General features: G+C 57.0%; 2 protein-coding genes across 3 annotated transcripts in view; one reads left to right on the top strand and one right to left on the bottom strand.

The window, feature by feature from the left end:
- The window catches only part of EPHB6 (EPH receptor B6), a 34,181-nt gene extending 21,042 nt beyond the window's left edge, over positions 1-13,139 (top strand). For both annotated transcript variants that reach the window (XM_038760957.1, XM_038760965.1), the window contains exons 3-17: positions 506-570; positions 937-1,720; positions 2,770-2,925; positions 3,088-3,417; positions 5,564-5,688; positions 5,955-6,117; positions 9,062-9,176; positions 9,729-9,784; positions 10,014-10,133; positions 10,311-10,558; positions 10,653-10,871; positions 11,003-11,152; positions 11,965-12,158; positions 12,379-12,534; positions 12,784-13,139. In XM_038760957.1, coding sequence (XP_038616885.1) covers positions 506-570; positions 937-1,720; positions 2,770-2,925; positions 3,088-3,417; positions 5,564-5,688; positions 5,955-6,117; positions 9,062-9,176; positions 9,729-9,784; positions 10,014-10,133; positions 10,311-10,558; positions 10,653-10,871; positions 11,003-11,152; positions 11,965-12,158; positions 12,379-12,534; positions 12,784-12,892 — 2,990 coding nt within the window. In that variant the 3' untranslated portion in view covers positions 12,893-13,139. The remainder of the gene's footprint in view (positions 1-505; positions 571-936; positions 1,721-2,769; positions 2,926-3,087; positions 3,418-5,563; positions 5,689-5,954; positions 6,118-9,061; positions 9,177-9,728; positions 9,785-10,013; positions 10,134-10,310; positions 10,559-10,652; positions 10,872-11,002; positions 11,153-11,964; positions 12,159-12,378; positions 12,535-12,783) is intronic.
- Positions 13,140-13,276: 137 nt separating this feature from the next.
- LOC119940711 (transient receptor potential cation channel subfamily V member 6-like) overlaps positions 13,277-23,991 on the bottom strand; it is a 36,788-nt gene continuing 26,073 nt past the window's right edge. Inside the window, exons 8-14 of the mRNA XM_038760978.1 lie at positions 18,041-18,127; positions 17,829-17,905; positions 17,437-17,602; positions 15,981-16,047; positions 15,208-15,476; positions 14,845-14,951; positions 13,277-14,624 (exon numbers count right to left, since the gene is read on the bottom strand). Of these exons, the coding sequence (XP_038616906.1) occupies positions 14,276-14,624; positions 14,845-14,951; positions 15,208-15,476; positions 15,981-16,047; positions 17,437-17,602; positions 17,829-17,905; positions 18,041-18,127 (1,122 nt within the window). The 3' untranslated portion in view covers positions 13,277-14,275. The remainder of the gene's footprint in view (positions 14,625-14,844; positions 14,952-15,207; positions 15,477-15,980; positions 16,048-17,436; positions 17,603-17,828; positions 17,906-18,040; positions 18,128-23,991) is intronic.

The following is a 23,991-nucleotide window of genomic DNA, read 5'->3' as shown; positions in this document are numbered from 1 at the left end:
GGGGAAAAGGGGGACGGAAGGTGGGGGTGGAGGGAAGGGGGGCATGGAAAGTGCCTGGTGGGAGATGGAGAGAGGAGGGGGAAGGGGAGGAAGGTGGGAGCAGAGGGGAGAGAGAGGGGATGGAAGGTGAGTGGAGGGGGATAGAGGGAGGATGAGAGAGGGGTGGAGTGGGAGGAATGGAAGGCGCTCTGTGGGGGGAGAGTGATGAAGGGAGGAGGGGAGAGGGATGGGGGGATGGAGGGGAGAGAGGGCAGGGGAGAGGGCAGAGGGAAGGAAGATAGGAGAGGGATGAAGGGAGGAAGGGAGAGGGATGGGGAATGAAAGGTGGGGATGGAGGGGAGAGCGGAGGGATGGAAGGTGCGTGGTGGCGGGGTGGAGGGACGGGAAGAGAGGGATGGAGGAGGGGAGAATTGGAGGAGTGGAGAAGGATGGAGGCGTGAAGGGCTGGGAGGAGAGTGGTGGAAGGGGAGGGAGCCATACGACTTCCCGATTTTCTCGGGTTTAGAGATGCTGCTGGACACGACGGGGGCGACTTCCGAGATCGGCTGGCTCACCTATCCTCCAGGCAGCGTGGGTACCTCCGGTTCCGGGTGTCAGCTCGGGATGCCACTCCCCCTCCCGCTGGCTGCTCCACGGGCTCACTGCCTGCTCCACGGGCTCTGGAGAGGGCAGAGATTCCGGGTCATGACCTCTGGATAGAGGGAAGGGAGCAGGATGTGGGGGTGTGGTGGAGGGGAGGGCTCACATCCCCACGGAGAGAGCAGGCCAGGTACAGGTTGTTCGATCACGGCTCGCCCAGAGCCCAGTCCCTGCCCCCCAGCCCCTGCCCCAGCCCCCCAGCCACTGCCCTGCCCCCTGCCCCTTTCCTGACCAGCCCCAGTCCCTCCCCCAGCCCACCAGCAGCCTCCTGATGGCACCTCCCTGATCTACCTGCAGTGGGACGAGGTCAGCGTCCTGGATGACCAGCGGCTCCCCGCGCGGACCTTCGAGGCGTGCCACGTGGCGGGCCCAGGGGGCGAGCAGGACAACTGGCTGCGGACCCACTTCGTGGAGCGGCATGGGGCGCAGCGGGCCCACGTGCGGCTGCTCTTTTCGGTACGGGCCTGTGCCAGCCTCGGGGCCGGGGGTCGCCCCGCCGGGGGTCCCACCTGCCGCGAGACCTTCACCCTGTACTACCGCCAAGCGGACGGCGACGGCCCCGCGGGCCCGGCCTGGCACCGAGGGCCCTGGATCAAGGTGGACACCATCGCGGCGGACGAGAGCTTCCCCGCGCCCCCGCCCTCGGCAGCAGGAGCCGTGTGGGCCGTGGGGACAGAGGACCGGGCCTGGCGGCGGCCCGGCCCGGGCCTGAACATCAAGGAGCGTGGCTTTGGCCCGCTGAGCCAGCGTGGCTTCTACCTGGCCTTCCAGGACACGGGCGCCTGCCTGTCGCTTGTGGCCGTCCAGGTGTTCGCCTACAAATGCCCCGCCGTGCTGCACGCCTTCGCGGCCTTCCCGGAGACGCGGGCCGGCGGGGAGCGGGCGTCGCTGGTGGAGGCGGCGGGCACGTGTGTGGCGCAGGCAGAGCCTGAGGCGGAAGGCCCGCCCGGCGGGGTGGGACCCGGGCCCGGGAGTTCCCCACGTCTGCACTGTAACGGCGAGGGCGAGTGGATGGTGCCGGTGGGCCGCTGCCACTGCCGGTCCGGCTTCCAGCCCGCTGCTGAGGAGCAGGCCTGTCTAGGTGAGACACCCCCACCCCCACAAACTGCCAAGGTAAGCCCCCGCATTGTCCCCCAGACTGCCGAGCTGACACCCCCCCCAAATCCCTAAGATGAACCCCCACTCCATAAACCACTCAGGTGAGCCCCGCCTTTCCCCCCAGCCTGCTGAGGTGAGATGACCCCCTCGCTGCCTACTGAGGGGAGAGATCCGCCCAACTTCCCTTGGCCTAGTAGATACAGCCCGGGCCTGGGAGTTAGAAGGTCATGGGAGTTAGAAGGTCATGGGTTCTCATCCCGGCTTTGCCAGTTGTCTGCTATATGACCTTGAGCAAGCCACTTCACTTCTCTGTGCCCCAGTACCCTCATCTATAAAATGGGGAATAAGACTGTGAGCCCTATGTGGGACAGGGACTGCGTCCAAACCGATTCCCCCAGTGCTTACAACGGTGCTTAGCACATAGTAAGCATTTAACAAATACCATCATTTTTATTAGTAGTAGTATTCCCAGACTTTTGAGGTGAGACCCGCCTCCTCCCCAGAGTCTGCACTCCTCCCGCAGCTTGCCCCTAGTGTTTCCCCTCAACTGCAAACTCCCCGTCCTGATCTCTGAAGATCCCCAAACTTTTAGCCTTTCGCTCTGTCCTGTGGCCCAAACCCGCAGTGTGAGCTGCCCCTACTTTGATGATGATGATGGTATTTAAGTGCTTACTGTGTGCCACGCACTGTTCTAAGTGCTGGGGTAGGTACAAGGTAATCAGGTTGTCCCACGTGGGGCTCACAGTCTTAATCCCCGTTTTACAGATGAGGTCATTGAGAAGTTAAGTGGCTTGCCCAAGGTCACACAGCAGACAAGTGGCGGAGACGGGATTAGAACCCACATCCTCTGACTCCCAAGCCTGTGCTCTTTCCACTATGCCAAGCTGCTTATCAGACGAGGCCAGGGACGGGGCCCAGCATGGGATGGAGGGAAACCGAGAGGGTGCAGCAGGCAGGGAGACCGGATATCTGGCGGGGCCTGGGCTGCTGGGTTGCCCGTGGGCTCAGAACCACCGCCGTATATCTCCACAGCGTGCCCCGTGGGTTCATTCAAGGCCGCAGCGGGAGATGCCTTGTGCACCCCCTGCCCTCCCCGCAGCCAGGCCCCAGAGCCCGGGACCCCCGTCTGCCCCTGTCTGAGTGGTTTCTTCCGGCCCGGCTCGGATCCCCCGGATGCCCCCTGCACAGGTGAGGAGCCCATCTGGGGGTGCCAAGGGGTGGGGGAGGGAGGAGAGGGAGAGCTCAGGGGGATTTGGCTGATGATGGCTCCCCCCTCTTCATCCCTTGGGCACCTTATCTTTCCCCTCCTGGCCTGTCACCTCGCTCTTCTCCTCCCCCACACTTCCTCAGGCCCCCCATCGGCTCCCCAGGACCTGCGCTTTGAGATCCAGGGCTCTGAGGTTCTGCTACACTGGCGGCTGCCCCTGGATCTGGGGGGGCGAGGAGACGTGGTGTTCAACGTGGTGTGCAAGGAGTGCGAGGGCACCGTCTGCCGACGCTGCGGGGACGGGGTGCGCTTCGACCCGTGCCAGCGCGGCCTCTCGGAGAGCCGCGTGCTCGTGGCGGGGCTGCGGCCACACGTGCCCTACACGCTAGAGGTACAGGCCGTCAACGGGGTATCCGAGCTCAGCCCTGACCCGCCCCAGGCCACCCCTGTCAACGTCACCACCAGCCATGCGGGTGAGACCCTGCTCCCACCTTCCCTCTCCCACCCCCTCCTCCTCCTTCTCCTCCTTGCTCTGTTCCTCCCCTCTCTAAGGCTGGTCCCCCCAACTCAGCTCCGCACCCGGGTCGTCGCAAGGGGTGACCCCAAAACAGAGAGAAGGTCCTAGTTAGGGACTGAGAGCAAGGCCAAGGCAGAGACCGAGAGGAAGATAGAGACAGAGGCCAAAGAGAGAGCATGCGTGATGGAGACCGAGATAGGAGGAGAGAGGCCGAGACAGAGACCAAGACAGAGACAAAAAAGAGAACTAGTGTTTTAGCTGTTCTTCCAGTGTGGCATAGTGGATAGAGCGCATGTCTGAGAGTCAGAAGGTTGTGGGTTCTAATCCCTGCTTCGCCACTTGTCTGCTCCATGATCTTAGGCAAGTCACTTCACTTCTCTGAGTCTCAGTTTCCTCATCTGTAAAATGAGGATTAAGACTGTGAGCTCCCTGTGGGACAGGGACCCCGGCTCTCTCCCGTTTCCCCTCCCTCCACCCCTCTGCCCTCTCTCCTCGCCTCAGCTCCAGGCCCACGTCATCCCCCGGGCCTGGAATGCCCTCCCTCTGCCCATCCGCCAAGCTCGCTCTCTTCCTCCCTTTAAGGCCCTGCTGAGAGCTCACCTCCTCCAGGAGGCCTTCCCAGACTGAGCCCCTTCCTTCCTCTCCCCCTCGTCCCCCTCTCCATCCCCCCCATCTTACCTCCTTCCCTTCCCCACAGCACCTGTATATATGTATATATGTTTGTACATATTTGTTACTCTATTTATTTATTTACTTATTTTACTTGTACATATCTATTCTATTTATTTTATTTTGTTAGCATGTTTGGTTTTGTTCTCTGTCTCCCCCTTTTAGACTGTGAGCCCACTGTTGGGTAGGGACTGTCTCTATATGTTGCCAATTTGTACTTCCCAAGCGCTTAGTACAGTGCTCTGCACATAGTAAGCGCTCAATAAATACGATTGATGATGATGATGATGATGAAGCTGGGGGCAGGGCAGACATACATAATCATCATCATCATTAGGCTCACAGTCTAAAAGGGGGAGACAGAGAACAAAACCAAACATACTAACAAAATAAAATAAATAGAATAGATATGTACAAGTAAAATAAGTAAATAAATAAATAGAGTAACAAATATGTACAAACATATATATATATATACAGGTGCTGTGGGGAAGGGAAGGAGGTAAGATGGGATGGAGAGGGGGACGAGGGGGAGAGGAAGGAAGGGGCTCAGTCTGGGAAGGCCTCCTGGAGGAGGTGAGCTCTCAGTAGGGCCTTGAAGGGAGGAAGGGAGGAAGAGAGCTAGCTTGGTGGAATGGCAGAGGGAGGCCATTCCAGGCCCGGGAGATGACGTGGGCCGGGGGTCGATGGCGGGACAGGCGAGAACGAGGTACGGTGAGGAGATTAGCGGCAGAGGAGCGGAGGGTGCGGGGTGGGCTGTAGAAGGAGAGAAGGGAGGTGAGGTAGGAGGGGGCGAGGTGATAGAGAGCCTTGAAGCCCAGGGTGAGGAGTTTCTGCCTGATGCGCAGATTGATTGGTAGCCACTGGAGATTTTTGAGGAGGGGAGTAACATGCCCAGAGCGTTTCTGAACAAAGACAATCCGGGCAGCAGCGTGAAGTATGGACTGAAGTGGGGAGAGACACGAGGATGGGAGATCAGAGAGAAGGCTGATGCAGTAGTCCAGACGGGATAGGATGAGAGCATGAACGAGAAGGGTAGCGGTGTGGATGGAGAGGAAAGGGCGGATCTTGGCAATGTAATAATCACACACATAATCACACAGTCAAGGACGCACATACAGTCACACAAACACAGACACACTCACGGACACACACACACACACTCTCTCTCTTTCTCTCTCTCTCTCTCTCTCTCTCTCTCTCTCTCTCTCTCTCTCTCTCTCTCTCTCTCGCTCCACCCCCGTGCTGGACAGACTCCCACTCTGGATGCTGTCCCCCACCGGTCCAGCTCCTCCCTCTTCCCCTCAGTACCGTGTGCCTTCAAGGGGGGTGGGGTGCCCCTGGGCTAGAGCTGACCCCTTTGCCTCACCTCTGGGGTTAGGGTAATCCTAACCCTAACCCTAACCCAGGCCCCCCCTCAACCCCCCGCACAGTGCCCTCGGCTGTCCCCGTGGTCCACCAGGTGAGCAGGGCAGCCGATAGCATCACAGTATCGTGGCCGCAGCCTGACCAGCCTAACGGCCTCATCCTGGACTATCAGCTACGCTACTGCGACCAGGTGGGTGTGGAGAGAGGGCGGGGGTTGGGTGTGGGGGGGGATTGGAGAGGCGACAGTGGGTGGGGGGCAGGGGTTGGGGGTTGGAGGCGGGCGGTGGTAGCAGTGGATGGGGGTCTGAGGCGAGAAGGGGGGCGGGAGTGGGGAAGCAGGGTTGGTGGAGGGGCTGTCATCTAGAATGGGATGGGGTGGGGCCAGGGTGGGGTCAGGGGTCAGGTTTGGTGGATAGGGGGAGCGCGGGGGGTGAGAGTCGCTGTGTGGGTGTGCAGGCAGAGGATGAGGCCAGCTCTTCCACACTGACCAGTGAGACCAACGTGGCCACCGTGGCCCAGCTCAGCCCCGGCCACGTCTACGCCTTCCAGGTGAGGGCCCGGAGTGCCGCCGGCCACGGCCCCTACGGAGGAAAGGCCTACTTCCAAACCCTGCCCCGAGGTGAGCGGGCAGAGGCCCGGGCACAGTGCCCTGCCCTGCCAGTGTCAGTCGGCCCGGCCCTGGACCCGGGGATAGGGGACGCCATTCTCTGCTGCAGGGAGAGAGTGGAGTGTCCTGGGGTCGGGGAAGGTGAGGGAGCCATGGGGAGAGGCAGGGAAGCAGTGGGTGTTGGAGGGAGAATCATCATCATCATCATCATCAATCGTATTTATTGAACGCTTACTGTGTGCAAAGCACTGTACTAAGAGCTCGGGAAGTACAAGTTGGCAACATATAGAGACAGTCCCTACCCAACAGTGGGCTCGCAGTCTAAAAGAGGGAAGGATGGGTGATGGAGGGAGGATGGGAGAGGAGACACAGTGGGAAGGGGAGGGAGGAGGAAAGAGGGAAAGGGAGACAGAGGGAGGGAGGAGAGGAAGAGGGATTGAGAAGGAGAAAGTGGGAGAGGAAGGAAGAAAGAACTTTAAGGACAATGTTAATATGGTCAGCGAGGGCCAGACAGCCCAGGAATGGAAGCAGCGTGATCTAGCAGAAAGAGCACAGGCTGGGAATCAGAGGACCTGTTTTTTTTTTTTTTAATGGCATTTATTAAGTGCTTACTATGTGCAAAGTACTGTTCTAAGCGCTGGGGAGGTGACAAGGTGATCAGGGTGTCCCACGGGGGGCTCACAGGCTTCATCCCCATTTTACAGATGAGGTAACTGAGGCACAGAGAAGTTAAGTGACTTGCCTGAATTCACACAGCTGACCCTTGGCGGAGCTGGGATTTGAACACATGACCTCTGACTCCAAAGCCCAGGCTCTTTCCACTGAGCCGTGCTTGTTCTAATCCCAGCCCCACCACTTGTCTGCTTTGTGACCTTGGGTGAGTCACTTCACTTCTCTGAGCCCGTTTCCTCATCTGTAAAATGGGTATTCATGCCTGTTCTCCCTCCTACTTAAGCTGTGAGCCTCATGTGGGACATGGACTGTGTCCAGCCTGATTATTTTGTATCTACTCCAGCGCTTAGTACAGTGTTTGACAGTAAGTGCTTAACAAATACCACAGTTATTGTTATTATTATTATTATTGTTGGTTTTGTTCTGAGAAGAGAGAGGGATAGCCGTGCCGCAAGAGGGGCAAAGGAAAGCACCCTTCAGCTGGCTGGGCAACAGCTAGGGATTTGTGCACAGGGCAGCTCTTACACCCCTGCAGGAGAATAATAACCTGTTCTCCCCTGCCCGAGCCCAATGTTGGGTAGGGACCGTCTCTATTTGTTGCCAATTTGTACTTCCCAAGCGCTTAGTACAGTGCTCTGCACACAGTTAGCACTCAATAAATACAATTGAATGAATGAATAAATACCCAATATAAAAATAATAATGATAATAACAATGCTGGTATTTGTTAAGCGCTTACTATGTGCCAGGCACTGTTCTAAGCACTGGGGTAGATACAAGGTAATCAGGTTGTCCCACGGGGGGCTCACAATCTTAATCCCCGTTTTACAGATGAGGTAACTGAGGCACAGAGAAGTGAAGTGACTTGCCCAAAGTCACACAGCTGATAAGTGGCGGAGGCAGGATTAGAACCCACAACTTCCGACTCCCAAGCCCATGCTCTTTCCACTAAGCCAAGCCGCTTCTCTCGTCTCATCTCCTGCCAGGCTGCAGAGCCCCATACGGATCTGAAGCTGGGGAGGGCATGTTGGGCTAGGGGGTGTAGCCGATCTGGGCAGAACCTTGAGGAAACAGGCCTCAGTCTGGTCATAATAATAATGGCATTTATTAAGTTCTTACTATGTGCAAAGCACTGTTCTAAGCACTGGGGAGGTTACAAGGAGATCAGTTTGCCCCACAGGGGGCTCACAGTCTTAATCCCCATTTTACAGATGAGGGAACTGAGGCACAGAGAAGTTAAGTGACTTGCCCAAAGTCACACAGCTGACAGTTGGCAGAGCTGGTCATGTGAGTTAGAAGCTGTGTTGCCTACTGGATTAAGTCTGGGCCTGCGAATCAGAAGGACCTGGATTCTAATCCCGGCTCCACCACTTGCCTGCTGTGTTACCTTGGGGAAATCACTTCACTTCTCCATGCCTCAGTTGCCTCATCTATAAAATGGGGATTAAGACTGTGGGCCCCAGTTGGGACATGGACTTTGTCCAAGCTGACCTGCTTGTATCTACCCCAGTACTTAGTACAGTGCCTGGCACATAATAAGCGCTTAAATACCAAAAAAGTCTTCATCCTCACCCACCTACTCTCAGGGGTTATGGGAGTCTGGAACTGGGGGAGACTGGGCAGGGTGGAGGAACCCAGGTGGAGCAGGCACAGGAGGGAGTTGGGCATAGGTGTATGATGGGCACAGGTAGTACAGTGCTCTGCCCACAGTAAGCGCTCAATAAATACGATTGAATGAATGAATGACAGGGTGAACATAAGTGTTTGAGAAGCACAGGTGCACCATGGGGCAGCACAGGGCTGGCTGTGAGTGTGTGATGGGTACAGGGGGTGTGACGGACTAGCTGTGGGTGTGTGATGGAGCTGGCCCAGGGTTTGTGATGGGCCCGGCGTGTGTGATGGCCTGATAGTGGACGTGTTACAGGCCCAGGGTGTATGATGGGCAGGCTCTGGGTGTGGGATGGGATGGACCCAGGGTGTGGCATGGGCTGGGTTGTGGGTGTGTGACGGGCTCGGGGTGTGTGACAGGCTGGCTGTGGATGTGTGATGGAGTGGGGCCAGGGTGTGGGGTGAGCCCAGGGTATGTGACGTCCTGGCCGTGGGTTTGTGATAGGCCCGAAGTGTGTGACGGGCAGGCTGTGGGTGTGACAGGCCCGAGGTGTGAGATGGGCCCAGAGTGTGTGGTGGGCTGCTTGTGGGTGTGAGACGGGCCCAGGGTGTAGGACAGTCCCGGGTTATGTGACGGCCCGGTGTGTGTGATGGGTTGGCCGCGGGTGTGTTTCAGGTGAGCAGTCTCACCTGGCTCCAGAGCGGCTCTCCCTCGTGGTCGGCTCAGCACTGGGGGCCCTGGTGTTCCTCGCTCTGGCTGCCGTCGCCATCCTCACACTCGTCTTCAAGAGGTGCCGCCTCCAGAGACCCCCACCCGGGCCCCCCTACCTCTTCCACCAACTTTCCAGGCTTCCGGGCCCTCCCTGCTAACTTTCCAGGCCGCCAGGCCCTCCCTGTTAACTTCCCACGCTCCCGGACCCTGCCTCCCCTAATTCCCAGATTTCCCTGCGCTGGCCTGACCCTGGATGACACCAGTTCTGGCCCTGGTGCCGACCTTGACCCTTGGCAGTCACACTCCATGCAGGACGGAAAGAGTGGCCGTCCCCAGAGCCATTACAGAAACATTGACCCCTCCCCTTCCCCCTACCGAGCCTGGCCCAGGCCGTGCCCACCTCCTAGCAGTAGCGGTGGATGGGGCGTAGTCTCAGCGCCCACCGGATGCAGTGTACTGTACCGAGCCCTTGGAAGAGTACACTAGAAGCACAGGGTTCCCAGTTAACCACCCCATTCACCCGTGCCTACGGCTGAAAAAGGCCACGAGAGGACTGCCAGGATGGTGGGCACGGGGACGCCAGGACGTCGTGGGGAAGGGCGCTCAGAGGCCTAGGTCTGTGTTTCCCCAGGAAACGGCGGCCATCCGTTTACTCTGAACGACTGCAGCATCGCATCAGCTCCCGCGGTGAGGGGGCGGTGGCCGGGTCAGGGGGACTTGGGCCTGGGGCCGAGGAGGGGTTGGAGTGGTCCAGGGTGGAAGGAGACTGAGGCCGGGGCTGAGCGGAGTGGGGAGGAAAGGGGGTGAGGATACTTCCTAGTAGAGGGGGCAGAGGACGGAGGGAGAAGTTGGGTAGGGTTTGGGGGTTCTGCCCCACCCCACCCCCTCATCAACCCGCTCCCCATGCCGGGGTCAGGTCTCGGGGTGAAGCATTACATTGACCCGTCCATCTACGAAGACCCCAACCAGGCCGTCCGCGAGTTTGCCCGGGAGGTGGACGCCGCCCAGGTCAAGATCGAGGAGGTCATCGGGACGGGTAGGGGGTGAACAGCGTGGGGGGCGGAAGGGAGGGGGGCGGAGACTTCCTCGCTGTAGTCATCCCAGCCCAACTGAATGGACCTCTGGTCGCTCCCCTCCCCTCCTTGCGGCCCAGGACCCCCAGGCTAGACCTGCCCCCGGCCCCGGTCGCCCTTGACCCCTCACCTGCCCCCAGGCTCCTTCGGAGAGGTGTGCCGGGGCCGGCTGCAGCCCGTGGGCCGGAGGGAACAGGCGGTGGCCATCCAGACCCTGCGCGCCGGCTGGACGGAGGGGCAACGCCGGGCCTTCCTGGCTCGGGCGTCTCTGCTGGCCCAGTTCCAGCACCCCAACATCCTGCGGCTCGAGGCCGTGGTCACCAAGAGCCGGCCGCTCATGGTGCTGACCGAGCTGATGGAGCATGGGCCCCTGGACTCCTTCCTCAGGGTCAGCCCGGGACCGGTGGGAGGGGACGGGGGTGGGGAGTGGGGCTGCCTCCCCCCAGCCCCTGACTCTGCCCCTTGCCATGCCCGCTCTGCAGCAGCGGGAGGGTCAGTTCAGCGTCCTGCAGCTGGTGTCCATGCAGAGAGGCGTGGCGGCGGCTCTGCTCTACCTCTCGGGACGGGGCTTCGTGCATCGGGCCCTGGCGGCCCACAGCGTGCTGGTCAACGGCCACCTGGTGTGCAAGGTGGCCCGGCTTGGACACGGCCCCGCCGGCCCCAAGGACGGCTCCCCTCCCTCCTCCAGCCCCGCCCCCCAGGTGAGACCCCTAGGAGGGAAAGGCTTGGGCAGGGGAGGGGATGGAGGGGCCCGGGGGAGCCCAGAACGGTAGGCAGGGAGGGCGGGGGAGGTTCAGGGCCAAAAGAGGGGACCCCTTTTTGTCTCCCCCAGGACGGACGGCCCTCGCCGCGCTGGGCCGCTCCAGAGGTGGTCTCCCACAGCAAGTTCACGTCTGCCAGCGACGTCTGGAGCTTTGGGGTGATCATGTGGGAAGTCATGAGCTATGGCGAGCGGCCGTACTGGGACATGAGTGACCAGGAGGTGAGCCCCTCCCCTTTCATTCATTCAATCGTATTTATTGAGCGCTTACTGTGTGCAGAGCACTGTAGTAAGCACTTGGGAAGTGCAAGTTGGCAACATATAGAGACGGTCCCTACCCAACAGTGGGCTCACAGTCAACCTCCCCAAACCAGAACAACCCAAAAGAACCAGAAGCAACATGGTGTAGTGGATAGAGCGTGTGCTTGGGAGTCAGGAGGTCATGGATTCTAGTCCCAGCTCCACCACTTGTCTGCTGTGTGACCTTGGGCAAGTCACTTCATTTCTCTGGGAAGCAGCGTGGCTCAGTGGAAAGAGCCCGGGCTTTGGAGTCAGAGGCCATGGGTTCAAATCCGGCCCCGCCACTTGTCAGCTGTGTGACTTTGGGCAAGTCACTTCACTTCCTCTGTGCCTCAGTTCCCTCATCTGTAAAATGGGGATTAGGACTGTGAGCCCCACGAGGGACAACCTGATCACCTTGTAACCTCTCCAGCGCTTAGAACAGTGCTTTGCACATAGTAAGCGCTTAATAAATGCTATTATTATTATTCTCTGGGCCTCAGTTCCCTCATCTGGGAAATGGGGATCGAGACTGTGAGCCCCACGTGGGACAGGGACTGCGTCCAACCCGATTTGCTTGTATCCACCCTGGCACAAAGTAAGCACTTAACAAATACCATAATTATTATTAACAACCCCGCCTTCCCGTGCCCCGCCCCGGCCTGAACTAACCCCTCCCTGCCTGCCCCTCTACTTGCCCTGGGCTCTGAGACCGGCCTCCATTTCCTTGGCTCGTGCCCCTCATCTCCTCACAGGTGCTGACCGCAGTAGGGCAGGAATTCCGGCTGCCCCCGCCTCCGGGCTGCCCTGCCCCCCTACACCTGCTCATGCTGGACACCTGGCACCGGGAGCGAGCCCAGCGGCCTCGCTTCGACCAGCTCGTGGCCGCCCTGGACAAGATGATCCGCAAACCGGATGGCCTGAAGGCCAGTGTGGACCCGGGCGACAGGTCAGCTGGGGAGGGGGCCAGCGGGGATCCCAGAGACACGGCAGCCTGGTAGGGAAGCGGGGACCCCGGCGACTAATATACCGGGGGTGGAGGGTGAGGGGCAGCGAGGTGCTGGGGCGCAGAGGAGGAGGAGGCGGAAGGCCGGAGACACCCGGATCCAGGTGGGGTAGAAAAGGGGTTGCTCCGGAGTCTCTGACTGCATCCCCCTCCCCACCGCCAGACCCTCCCAGCCCTTGCTGAGCCCCTCGGCACCTGACTTCCCCTCGTTGGACACGCCCCAAGCCTGGCTCCAGGCCATAGGGATGGAGCGTTACCAGGACAATTTCGCCCAGGCTGGGCTCGGAAGCTTCGAGGACGTGGCCCGGCTCAAGCTCGAGTGAGTCGGGGCCGGGGGGTGCGGGCGGCGAGGGGAGGTGGCTCTAACTGGAGCAAGGCTGGGGCATACTACAGTGGTGGGGACCCGGTTCAAACTGGATTTGGTGAGACCCGGCTCAAATAGGAGCGAGTGGGCGGAGTGGATGCCACCTCCCTCGACAGCCGGGACCTCAGAGATAGGCCAGCTGTGGCCGGGATGGGTCGGGGAAGGAAGCCCCGAGTCCCAAGTGCCCCCTATCCCGTCTCCTAGGGATCTTCAAGCCTTGGGGGTCACCCTGGCTGGACACCAGAAGAAACTCCTGCACAGCATTCACCTGCTACAGCTGTATCTGAGCCGGCCCGGTTCCGTGGAGGTGTGAGCAGGCCGGACAGGCGGCCACTGGCTGTACAGCCATGGACGTGGACACTCAGGGGCCCTGGGGCCGATCAGGAGTGGAAAGGGGGCCCGGGGCCCTTTGCTCAGGACTGGCCGCGTACAAAGCCAGCTGGACACACGGGGCCGGATCAGTTAACCTTCCTCAGCCCGGCCTTAGGGTCACCTCCAGCTTAGCCTCTGGACCCGCCAAACACATTAAAGGGGAGAAAGGGATTTTGTCAAGAACGGAAGCATGGTGAGGACTTGAGGGTGACAGAGGAGGAAGGGTCTGGGGGCCACGGCCGCAGTGGATGCTTGTTTGGGAGTGAGGGCGTGCTCACAGAGGCGCGGCAGAGTGGACACAGAGAGGTGGGGAGACGGGCCAGGGAGCAGAATTTATTGGAAGGGGCTGTGGCCGGGAGTGACCACCCCAAATCCAACTCTCACACGCCACCCGCGTCTCCAGACGTGCCCGCTCAATGGTCCCAGTTATCCCCCTTGCCAGCCCCTCACACCTCTTTCCCGTCACAGGGGTTAAGGCAGCAGGGGGAGGTGGATTCAGGCTGCTGGGTGGTTGGGATGGGGTCTCAGGGGAGGGGGCGCCTGCGCTTGCCCATAAAGTGCTTTTGTCTGGCAGTGCAAATAACCGGGGGGAAAAGGGAAGAGCGAGGCTGCTGAGGCTTGAAAAAGGGGCACTGACCGGTCCTCGCCCCCGAACCTTCCTCTGAAGAGTGGTTTCCTTTCTACGCCATCAGAGGGAGAAAGGGGCAGGGGGAGGCTGGGCTCTGAGAAGGGGCCTAAGGACATGTATCACCTGGTCTCGTCCTCCTGCGTCCATGGAGGAGGAGGTGGAAATAAGTGTCTTCCTGTGGAGCACCCAGGGGTCCAGGCCAGAGCAGAGGGAAGCCTGGCGGATGGGGCCTACGGGCATATATCATCTGGTCTCGTCCTCCTGTGTCCACGGAGGAGGAGGAGGTGGGTAGAAGTGTCTATCTGTGGAGAACCCTGGGACCCAGGCCAGAGCAGAAGGGAGCCTGGCGGATGGGAACGGGGTCTCCTGGTTCGTTTCACTTCCTCTTTGTGGGGGAGACCAGGAAGGCCTACGAGGCTGTTCCATTTCTGGGGTGCGTGTGTGTGGCAGCCTGTTCCGTGCACCCCATGGGTGGGAAAGCGGGTGGGGAGGAGAGAAAACACTAGCCTGTCCCATTCCCACCAAGGTTGGGAGGTTATCAATCCATTCCACTGTGTGTGAGTTGGAGGAGGAGCCTGGTCTTTTCCCTCCATGGGTGTTGGGGGTTACCAACCCATCCCATTATCTGTGTATTTGTGGGGGGGATGACAACCTGTTCCAGTCCCATGGTGGGGAGGCAGTGTTGAGGAGGGTCACTCACACCTGGTAAACTCTCTCCTCCTCCTCTTCCCTGTCCAGCTGCAGGGCCGGGTTGACCACCCCATTTAGCTGACCCAGTGTGCCCTCGCGCAGCCGCTGCCAGTTGGCGCTGCTGCGGGAGGTGCTGCGGGACAGGGAGGGGGTGGGGATGGACAGGTGTTTCTTGAAGGCGGCTAGGGCCAGGTCCAGCCTGTCCAGTTTGTTCAGCTTGTCCGGCGTGTCCTTGTCGTCGTCGTCGAGCCCTGACTCTCGGAAGGCCTGGGCGTAACGCTGTAGGGGCTGGTGATGCTGCTCATGGCGGTCCTCCACCCGGCGCTGGTGACGCCGTTCACGGCGGTCCTCCACCCTGTGTGGGGAGGGGGGAGGGGGAGCTTCACTGCTTCCATCCCAGGGTCAGAACCAGCATCTGCTCCTCTGCCCCCTGCTCTGGCCCAGGACCTCTCCTTTTGGTTCCACTTTATGTCCCTGCCCATTCTACAATGACTCCTGCACCCTCTGCCCCCCCACACCCAACCACCAAGCAGGACCCAGTGGTCCTCAGCCCCCCACCCCGCATACTCACTCACCGCAGGAACCAGCGGTCGCCCAGCCCATAGTCGCGCCCGCAGATCCCGGAGCGGGGCCAGAGGCAGCGTGGCATTTTCCGCTCCAGCATCACCGTGGTGGCCACCACCTGCAGGATATTGCCGCCAACCAGGCGGAGGCTCAGGCTCCACAGCAGGGCGAGACAGAGAACTCTGAGAGCCAGTGATCGCAGGGGTAGGGGGCGGAGGGCAGAGCCCAATTGCGGAAACAGTGCCCTCTCACCAGCTCTGGCCCCACCCCTCACCTGCACCGTGGTCCCACCCCCAGCAACTCACCAGTGCTGTTGCCCTGCCCCCAGCCCCTTCCCCCAAGGCCGTGACCCCATCCACTGGCGGTTGACCTACCTGCGCCCTCCAGAGCTCGTCGCGCTCGTGGGCCACGCGCCAGTGGGTGTCACCCATCATGGCGATGAGCAGGTTGAGCATGAGCAGGGCGGCGATGACGGCGAAGGCCGAGTACACCAGGCAGTACATGAACGGCAGGTCCACCTCGTAGTTGGCTGGACCGTCGATGGTGGTCAGGAACAGCTCGAAGGTGCTGAACAGCGCCATGGGGTAGTCGGAGAAATGGCCCAGGTCTTGGGGATCCTCAGTCTGGAAGATGACGTAGAAGGCTGCCCAGCCCCAGGGAAGCAGAGGGGAGAGGAGGTCACCGGGGCAACTGCTCTTGCCATCCCTTCTGTGCCCCCATGTCAAGGGCCATTGGGAGAGGTGGGATCAAAGGTGCCGGGGTGGGCTGGGCAAATTTCAGGAGCTGAAGTCTCTCCCCCAAGAGCTCTCAGTGGAGCAAGATGGAAGAGGCTGCTGGGCAAGGCTTGAGACTGAGAAGGGCCTGATCAATCAGGTCAGGCTGTCGCTGTAGCCTTGGTTCCTGAATGGAGCTGGGGTGACCTCACACCAGCCTGATTCAGTTCCTGGTCGGCGAGTCTGGCGAGGGGCTTGGGGGGACCCGGGGAGTGTCCTGCTCCCTTGCTGGGCTCCCATCCTCGCCCACCTCCAGACAGTGTCAGAGCTGGGTGTGGGTTTTGGCGGGGAGCTCTGTTCACCCTGACCTCAGCCCCAGGTGCTCCTCCTTCCCCCCCACCCCCAACAGGGTTCCCGCCCCCCAGGGGCCTTACCTGAAGCAAATCCCATTAGCACCACAGCCAGTAACCAGCAGAACCGCATCAAGTCCCCAAAAATCATCTGGGCATGCGGGGGGAGGGAGAGGGGAAGCCCATTTAGCCATTGACCCCTTCCCCATTCCCCATGGAGGAAAGGTGGGGGGGAACGTGGATGGATCCCTGCCCCGGCTACCCCCATTCACTCCACTTTGAGTTTCCACATGGGACCACCGTTCCCCAGAGCTTGGATTCCAGCCCGAGAGCGGGCTCGGGCCCTCTGGATCATTTTGGAGATGCTCACATGAGTGAGGGAAATGGGGGCGGGCCAAGGGCTGAAGGGCAAGCAGGGGTAAGGAGGGAAAGACTAGGGACCTTCTGGGGAAAGGACTCCAAGCAGAGAAAAGGGGATTTCTGTAGTTGTCAGTCCAAGTAGCCCCCACCCTCAAGAAGGGGAAGAGGAACAGTGGAGACGGAGTCCTGGGTGTTGCTCCCTGAGGGAAGGTAATTAAGCAGATTCTAATGCCTCTTGTGGTGTTAACTTGTAACCAAGGCAAACATAGGGAAGGAGTGAAAGGGTGAAGCAGAGGTAGGTAGTTGGGGGAAAGGGGATCCTCAGCCACTTTGTGGGGAGAGGCTTTTAAGCCATGACTCTGGGACGGCAGGACAGAGGAAGGCTTGGAGCTGTGAGCCTGGAAGGACACGGCACAGAGAGGGATCAGGGATGATCTGTCAGGGAGGGAGAGTTTGGACACCCTGAAGGTTCAAGGTCCAAAGATTGGACTCCGGAGGAGCAAGGCTCCTGTTCCTGAGGGAGAGAAAGGATCAGAGAAAGGACAGGTGGAATGCAAACGCAGGAACACTACAGGAAAGTTCAGAGGGCCCCGGGAGGAGAAAGCATTTGATGTAGGGAAAAGTGGTTTGGGATGGAAGATTGTTTGTTGCCCTATTAATATGTTAAAAATACGGGCAAGATGACTAGTCAGCAATATTGAGATTTCTGCCCTGGGTGGCCTGCCTGTGGTAGGGCTAGAAGAGACACTTTGGGAGCCAGGGAGACATGCGGAGGGTGTGTGTGTGGTTGTGGGGGCTTTCTCTGCAAGTTTCCTGCAGCCAGCCCTGGGAAGGTGAGGGCACTAGGCCCCCGAATGATCCCCTCCTCCTTCTGGGAGATGCCTGGACTTGAGAAAAGGAATGGGACAGTGATTGGGGTGCAGATATTTGGGTGTGCTGTGCAGGGATCCCCAACTCCTGCCTCCCCAGGAAGGAAACAACCGGAGGGCTTAAGGACCCAGCGAAGGCTGGCAGGGGTCTGGGCGTCCCTCAGTTACTCCAGGGGCTAGTGTGTCTGGGGTACAGGACATGTCACAGCCTCAAATCTTCTGGATCATGAGGGTGAAGGTGGCCCGAGGGCGGGAGAGGGCAGAGGAGGGGAAGCCAGGGTTGGGGTGGGGTGGGGTGGGGGGGCTCACACCTTCTGGATCATGATGGTGAAGGGGCCCAGCATCTGGAAGCCACGGGCGAAGTACATGACGTTGCACCAGCCCAGCACCAGAGCGCAGGCCATGGGCACCACCTCGCCGTCCGTGTTGGTCAGACGCATTACCAATATCCCCAGGATCATGCACGCATATGTGATACTGGCGGCGGTGGCCGAGGGAGGAAGAGGAGAAGGAGCCGGGGACACGCGGCAAACACAGTTCAGAACCTCCCCGGCCACAGGGAACCGGAACAGGGAGAGGTGGAGGAGCAGGGAGCAGGGATGAGAGGAAGGAAGGGGAGGAAGAGAAGATGGGCAGGATGATGAGGAGGAGGGAGGAGAGGAAGGGGAAGAATGTGGTGGAGAAGGAAGGGGTGGACACTCACAAGATGGCGTGGAAAGGCCCCCCGAGGATGGTCTGTCCAAAGTAGCGGGTCACTCCTACCCTCAGGATGTCTGGGATCTGCTGGGGACAGACCAGTGTTACTGACCACGGCCGATGAGGCCACATGGAGTCGGAGACCGGCTTGAGATTAAGGGGTGGGGAGATGTGCTGTCCAAGGAAACGGGGTCTAGGATGATTCCACCCCCCACTTACCTCCAGGAGCAGAATGGCCACGGCCCCAAACACGGTCAGCAGCTCCCCGACAAGCCGGACGGCGTCAGAGGGCGTCGTGTACGACTCCTGGTCAGGGGAAGGACAACCGACCAGGGGTTAAAGGTCAGGACCCTAGGGAGATGTGGGGCCTGGCTACTGACCAGAGACACTTGGGACCAAATGATTTTCATCATTGTGTCCAACTTGATCAACTCGTATCTACCCCGCTGCTCAAGACAGGGCTCGACACATAGTAAGTGCTTAACGAGTCCCATAATTATTATCAGGAATCTACCGATCCCTTGCTCCAGACCCTCTACCACTTCAACCCTTCTAAAATCACCATATTATCATAACGTGTTCATGTTTCCCCACTCCTCAAGAACCTCTACTAGCCACCCAACCACCTCTGCATCAAAGAGAAACGCCTTAGGACCGACTTTAAGGCATTCAATCACCTTACCCTTTTCTACCTCACATCACCAGCCTCCTACTACAACCCAGCCCACACACTTCACTCTTCTAATGCCAACCTACTCGTTGTACCTTGATCTCGTCTATCTCGCTGCCGTCCTCTCACCCACATCATGCCTCTGGCCTGGAATTCCCTCCCTCCTCATATCCGACAGACAATCGCTCGCTCCACCTTTAAAGCCTTACTGAAGGCACATCTCCTCCAAGAGGCCTTCCCCAACGAAGCCCTCATTACTTCTTCTCCCATGTCGCCCTTGTGTGAGCCCGATGTGGGCAGGGATTGTCTCAGTTGCTGAACTGTACTTTCCAAGCGTTTAGTACAGTGCTCTGCACACAGTAAGTGCTCAATAAATACAACTGAATGAATGAATGTGTACTGTTTATTCCCCCCTCCCTCAGCCCCACAGCACCTATGTACATATAAATCATTCATCTATTGATATTAATGTCTGTCTCCCCTTCTAGACTGTAAGCTTGTTGTGGGTAGGGAATGTTTATACCAGTTCTGTTATATTGTACTCTCTCAAGCGTTTAATATAAGTACTCTGCACGTAGTAAGCACTCGGTAAATATGATTTATTGAATGATTTATAACATTACTATTCTCTCTAAACCAAAGCTCCTTGTGGGTAGGGAACATGACTACGGCATGAACTAGTGGAAAGAGCACGAGCCTGGGAGTCGGGCTCCACCAAATACCTACTGTGTGACCATGGGCAAGTCACTTCACTTCTCTGTGCCTCAGTTTCCTTTCTACTCAGCTAGACTCACTCGCTCCTCTTTCCCTTCGCCGCTCTCGTACCACTAACCCACAGCCCTGGATCACTGCTACTGCCTCCTTCTCTCTTATGCTCGAGCTGCCGAACGCTGCTGGCGAAAGTCTAAACACCATGCCAACCTCGTTCACTTCAAGTTTATCCTTTCCTGCCTTAACTCAGCCCTCTCCTCTGCCAGACAAAACTATTTCTCCTCCCTTACTGACACCCATGCCCATCATCCCCATCAGCTCTTCTGTACATTCAACTTCCTTCTCAGGCCCCCGGTTCCTCCCCCTCCTCCTTCCCTCACCCCCAACGATCTGGCCTCCTACTTCATTAATAAAATTAAATCCATCATGTCCGACCTCCCCAAAGTCATTCCCCCCACCTTCTTCAACCCCCCGGCTCTCAACACTGTCTGCTACTCTCCCATCCTTCCCAGCAGTATCCTCAGAGGAGCTCTCCTCCCTCCTCTCAAGTGCTACTCTGGCCACCTGTGCTTCTGACCCCAATCCCTCTTATCTCATGAAATCTCTTGCTCCGTCCCTTCTCCCCTCCTTAACTTCCATCTTCAACCGCTCACTCTCCACTGGTTCCTTCCCCTCTGCCTTCAAACATGCCCACGTCTCTCCCATCCTAAAAAAACCCTCTCTTGACCCCACCTCACCTTCTAGTTATCGCCCCATATCCCTCCTACCATTCCTTTCCAAACTACTTGAATGAGTTGTCTACACATGCTGCCTCGAATTCCTCAACACCAAGTCTCTCCTCAACCCCCTCCAGTCTGGCTTCCGTCCCCTACATTCCATGGAAACTGCCCTTTCAAAGGTCACCAATGACCTCCTGCTTGCCAAATTCAACGGCTCATACACTATCCTAATCCTCCTCGACCTCTCAGCTTCCTTCGACACTGTGGACCACCCCCTTCTCCTCAACACGCTATCCAACCTTGGCTTCACAGACTCCATCCTCTCCTGGTTCTCCTCTTATCTCTCCGGTCGCTCATTCTCAGTCTCTTTTGCAGGCTCCTCCTCCTCCTCCCAATCCCTTACTGTGGGGGTTCCCCAAGGTTCAGTGCTTGGTTCCCTTCTTTTCCCAATATACACTCCCTCCCTTTGTGAACTCATTCGCTCCCACGGCTTCAACTATCATCTCTACGCTGATGACACCCAAATCTACATCTCTGCCCCTGCTCTTTCCTCCTCCCTCCAGGCTTGCATCTCCTCCTGCCTTCAGGACATCTCCATCTGGTTGTCTGCCCGCCACCTAAAACTCAACATGTCGAAGACTGAACTCCTTGTCTTCCCTCCCAAACCCTGCCCTCTCCCTGACTTTCCCATCACTGTGGACGGCACGGCCATCCTTCCCGTCTCACAAGCCCGCAACTTTGGTGTCATCCTCGACTCCTCTCTCTCGTTCACCCCTCACATCCAAGCCGTCACCAAAACCTGCTGGTCTCAGCTCCGCAACATTGCCAAGATCCGCCTTTTCCTCTCCATCCCTACCACTACCCTGCTCATTCAAGCTCTCATCCTATCCCATCTGGACTACTGCATCAGCCTTCTCTCTGATCTCCCATCCTCGTGTCTCTCCCCACTTCAGTCCATACTTCATGCTGCTGCCCAGATTGCCTTTGTCCAGAAACGCTCTGGGCATGTTACGCCCCTCCTCAAAAATCTCCAGTGGCTACCAATCAATCTGCGCATCAGGCAGAAACTCCTCACCCTGGGCTTCAAGGCTGTCCATCACCTCGCCCCCTCCTACCTCACCTCCCTTCTCTCCTTCTCCAGTCCACCCTGCACCCTCCGCTCCTCCGCCGCTAATCTCCTCACCGTACCTCATTCTCGCCTGTCCCGCCGTCGACCCCCGGCCCACGTCATCCCCCGGGCCTGGAATGCCCTCCCTCTGCCCATCCGCCAAGCTAGCTCTCTTCCTCCCTTCAAGACCCTACTGAGAGCTCACCTCCTCCAGGAGGCCTTCCCAGACTGAGCCCCCTCCTTCTTCTCCCCCTCATCCACCTCTCCATTCCCCCCGTCTTACCTCCTTCCCTTCCCCACAGCACCTGTATATATTTATATATGTTTGTACATATTTATTACTCTATTTATTTATTTATTTTACTTGTACATATCTATTCTACTTATTTTATTTTGTTAATATGTTTGGTTTTGTTCTCTGTCTCCCCCTTCTAGACTGTGAGCCCACTGTTGGGTAGGGACTGTCTCTATATGTTGCCAACTTGTACTTCCCAAGCGCTTAGTACAGTGCTCTGCACACAGTAAGCGCTCAATAAATACGACTGATTGATTGATCTGCAAAATGGGGATTCAATCCATGCTCGCCCTCTTACTTAACCTGTGAGCTCCATGTGGGGCCTGATGATCTTGTATTTATCCCAGTGCTTAGCACAGTGCTTGGTCCACAGTGCTTAACAAATATTATTATCATTATGATTATTAATAACAATATCTGTTATATTCTCCAATCCCAAGCACTTAGTTTGGTCCTCTGCCTGCAGTAAATGGGTAGTAGATATGATTGACTGATTGATTAAAAAAGTTTTTAAGATGGCCCCATACTGTTCCCCTGCTCAGAACTTCCTCCCTCCCTCCCTCCATCAAAAAGACCATAGCTCTCCACACATTCAAATCCCTCCTTAAATCCCTTGTCTTCCAACAGGCCTTCCCTGACAATCCCTTGTTTCCCAACAGCCTGACCCATATCACCACTCAATCTACTTGAGCACTTAAGAATTTATGTATACCATCCCCGGCACTTAGCGTGGCTCAGTGGAAAGAGCCCAAGCTTTGGAGTCAGAGATCATGGGTCTGACAATTGTCAGCTGTGTGACTTTGGGCAAGTCACTTCACTTCTCTGTGCCTCAGTTCCCTCATCTGGAAAATGGGGATTAAGACTGTGAGCCCGCCGTGGGACAACCTGATCACCCTGTAACTCTCCAGTGCTTAGAACAGTGCTTTGCATAAAGTAAGCACTTAATAAATGCCATCATTATTATACATATACATGTACTCATTTATTTTGAGTCAGGTTGTAAATATTTTTATGTTTGTCTCCTCTGAAAGAGTGTAAATTCCTTGTGAGCAGGGAACATGTCCCTTTATTATTCTGTACTTCCCAAGTACTTATTTTGGTGCACTAGGCCTCGATCTCAGCTATCTCGCCACTGACCTCTGCCACGCATCCTGCCTCTGACCTGGAATGCCCTCATTCCTCAGATCTGACAATGACTCTCCCCCTCTTCAAAGCCTTACTGAAGGCACATCTCCTCCAAGAGGCCTTCCCAGACTAAGCACCCCCTTTGCTCTTCTCCCACTCCTTCCAGGGTCACCCTGACTTGTTCCCTTTGTTCTGTCCCACTCCCAGCCCCACAGTACTTTCCTACATATCTATAATTTATTTATTTGTATTGCTGTCTCCCTGCCTCTAAACTGGAAGCTCGTTGTGGGCAGAGAATGGGTCAGTTTATTGTTGTACTTCCCTCTCCCAAGTGCTTAGTATAGTGCCCTGCATACAGTAACTGCTCTGTAAATACGATTGAATGACAGTACTTAATAAATGCTACTACTGCTAGTAGTCATGTTTATGTGTGTGTGTTGTGCACTTTGAGAAGCAGCGTGGCTCAGTGGAAAGAGCATGGGCTTGGGAGTCCGAGTGCATGGGTTCTAATCCTGGCTCTGCCACATGTCTGCTGTGTGACATTGGGCAAGTCACTTAACTTCTCTGAGCCTCAGTCACCTCATCTGTAAAATGGGGATTAAGACCGTGAGCCCCCCGTGGGACAACCTGATCACCTTGTAACCTCCCGAGCGTGTAGAACAGTGCTTCACACATAGTGAGCATTTAACAAATGCCATCATTATTTATTACTATTATTTGTCAGTCTGTGTGAGTGTAACAACAATTATAATAATAACAGTCATGGTACTTGTTAAGTGCTTACTATGTGCCAAGAACTATACTAAGCACTGGGATAGATAAAAGATCATCAGGTGCCACATGGGACTCACAGTCTAAGTTATGTTAAGTGCCATCGAGCTATTTCCGATTCATAGCGACTCCATGGATATACTTTCTCCAGAACGTCCTGTCCTCTGCCATACTCTGCAACCCCTTTTTCCTCTCCTCCTCCCCATCCTCCCCGCCCTACCTCCTTCCCCTCCCCTCAGCACCTGTGTATGAATTTGTACAGATTTATTACTCTATTTTACTTGTACATATTTACTATTTATTTTGTTATTGATGTGCATATAGCTTTAATTCTATTTGTTCCGACGATTTCGACACCTGTTTACTTGTTTTGTTTTGTTGTCTGTCTCCCCCTTCTAGACTGTGAGCCCGTTATTGGGTAGAGACCGTCTCTGTATGTTGATGATTTGTACTTCACAAGCGCTTAGTATTGTGCTCTGCACACAGTATGCGCTCAATAAATACGATTGAATGAATGAATGAATGAATGAATGAATGAACATTTCTCATGGTTGTTCCGTTATCGTCATTATGGTCTCTATCCATCTAGCTGCCCGTCTGCCTCTTCCATGTTTTTCCTGGACTTTTCCTAGCATTAGTGTCTTCTCCAGGGAATTAGTCCTCCTGATTATGTGTATCTAAATCAAGTCACTTGGCCTTCCAAAGACCACTTTGGTTTAATTTGCTCCAAAATCCATTTGTTTGTTTTTTCACAAAAGCATACTCCAACAC

Source organism: Tachyglossus aculeatus, chromosome 2 (assembly GCF_015852505.1).
Source record: "Tachyglossus aculeatus isolate mTacAcu1 chromosome 2, mTacAcu1.pri, whole genome shotgun sequence".
Lineage (NCBI taxonomy): Eukaryota > Metazoa > Chordata > Mammalia > Monotremata > Tachyglossidae > Tachyglossus > Tachyglossus aculeatus.
This window is presented reverse-complemented; position numbering and strand designations above follow the sequence as displayed.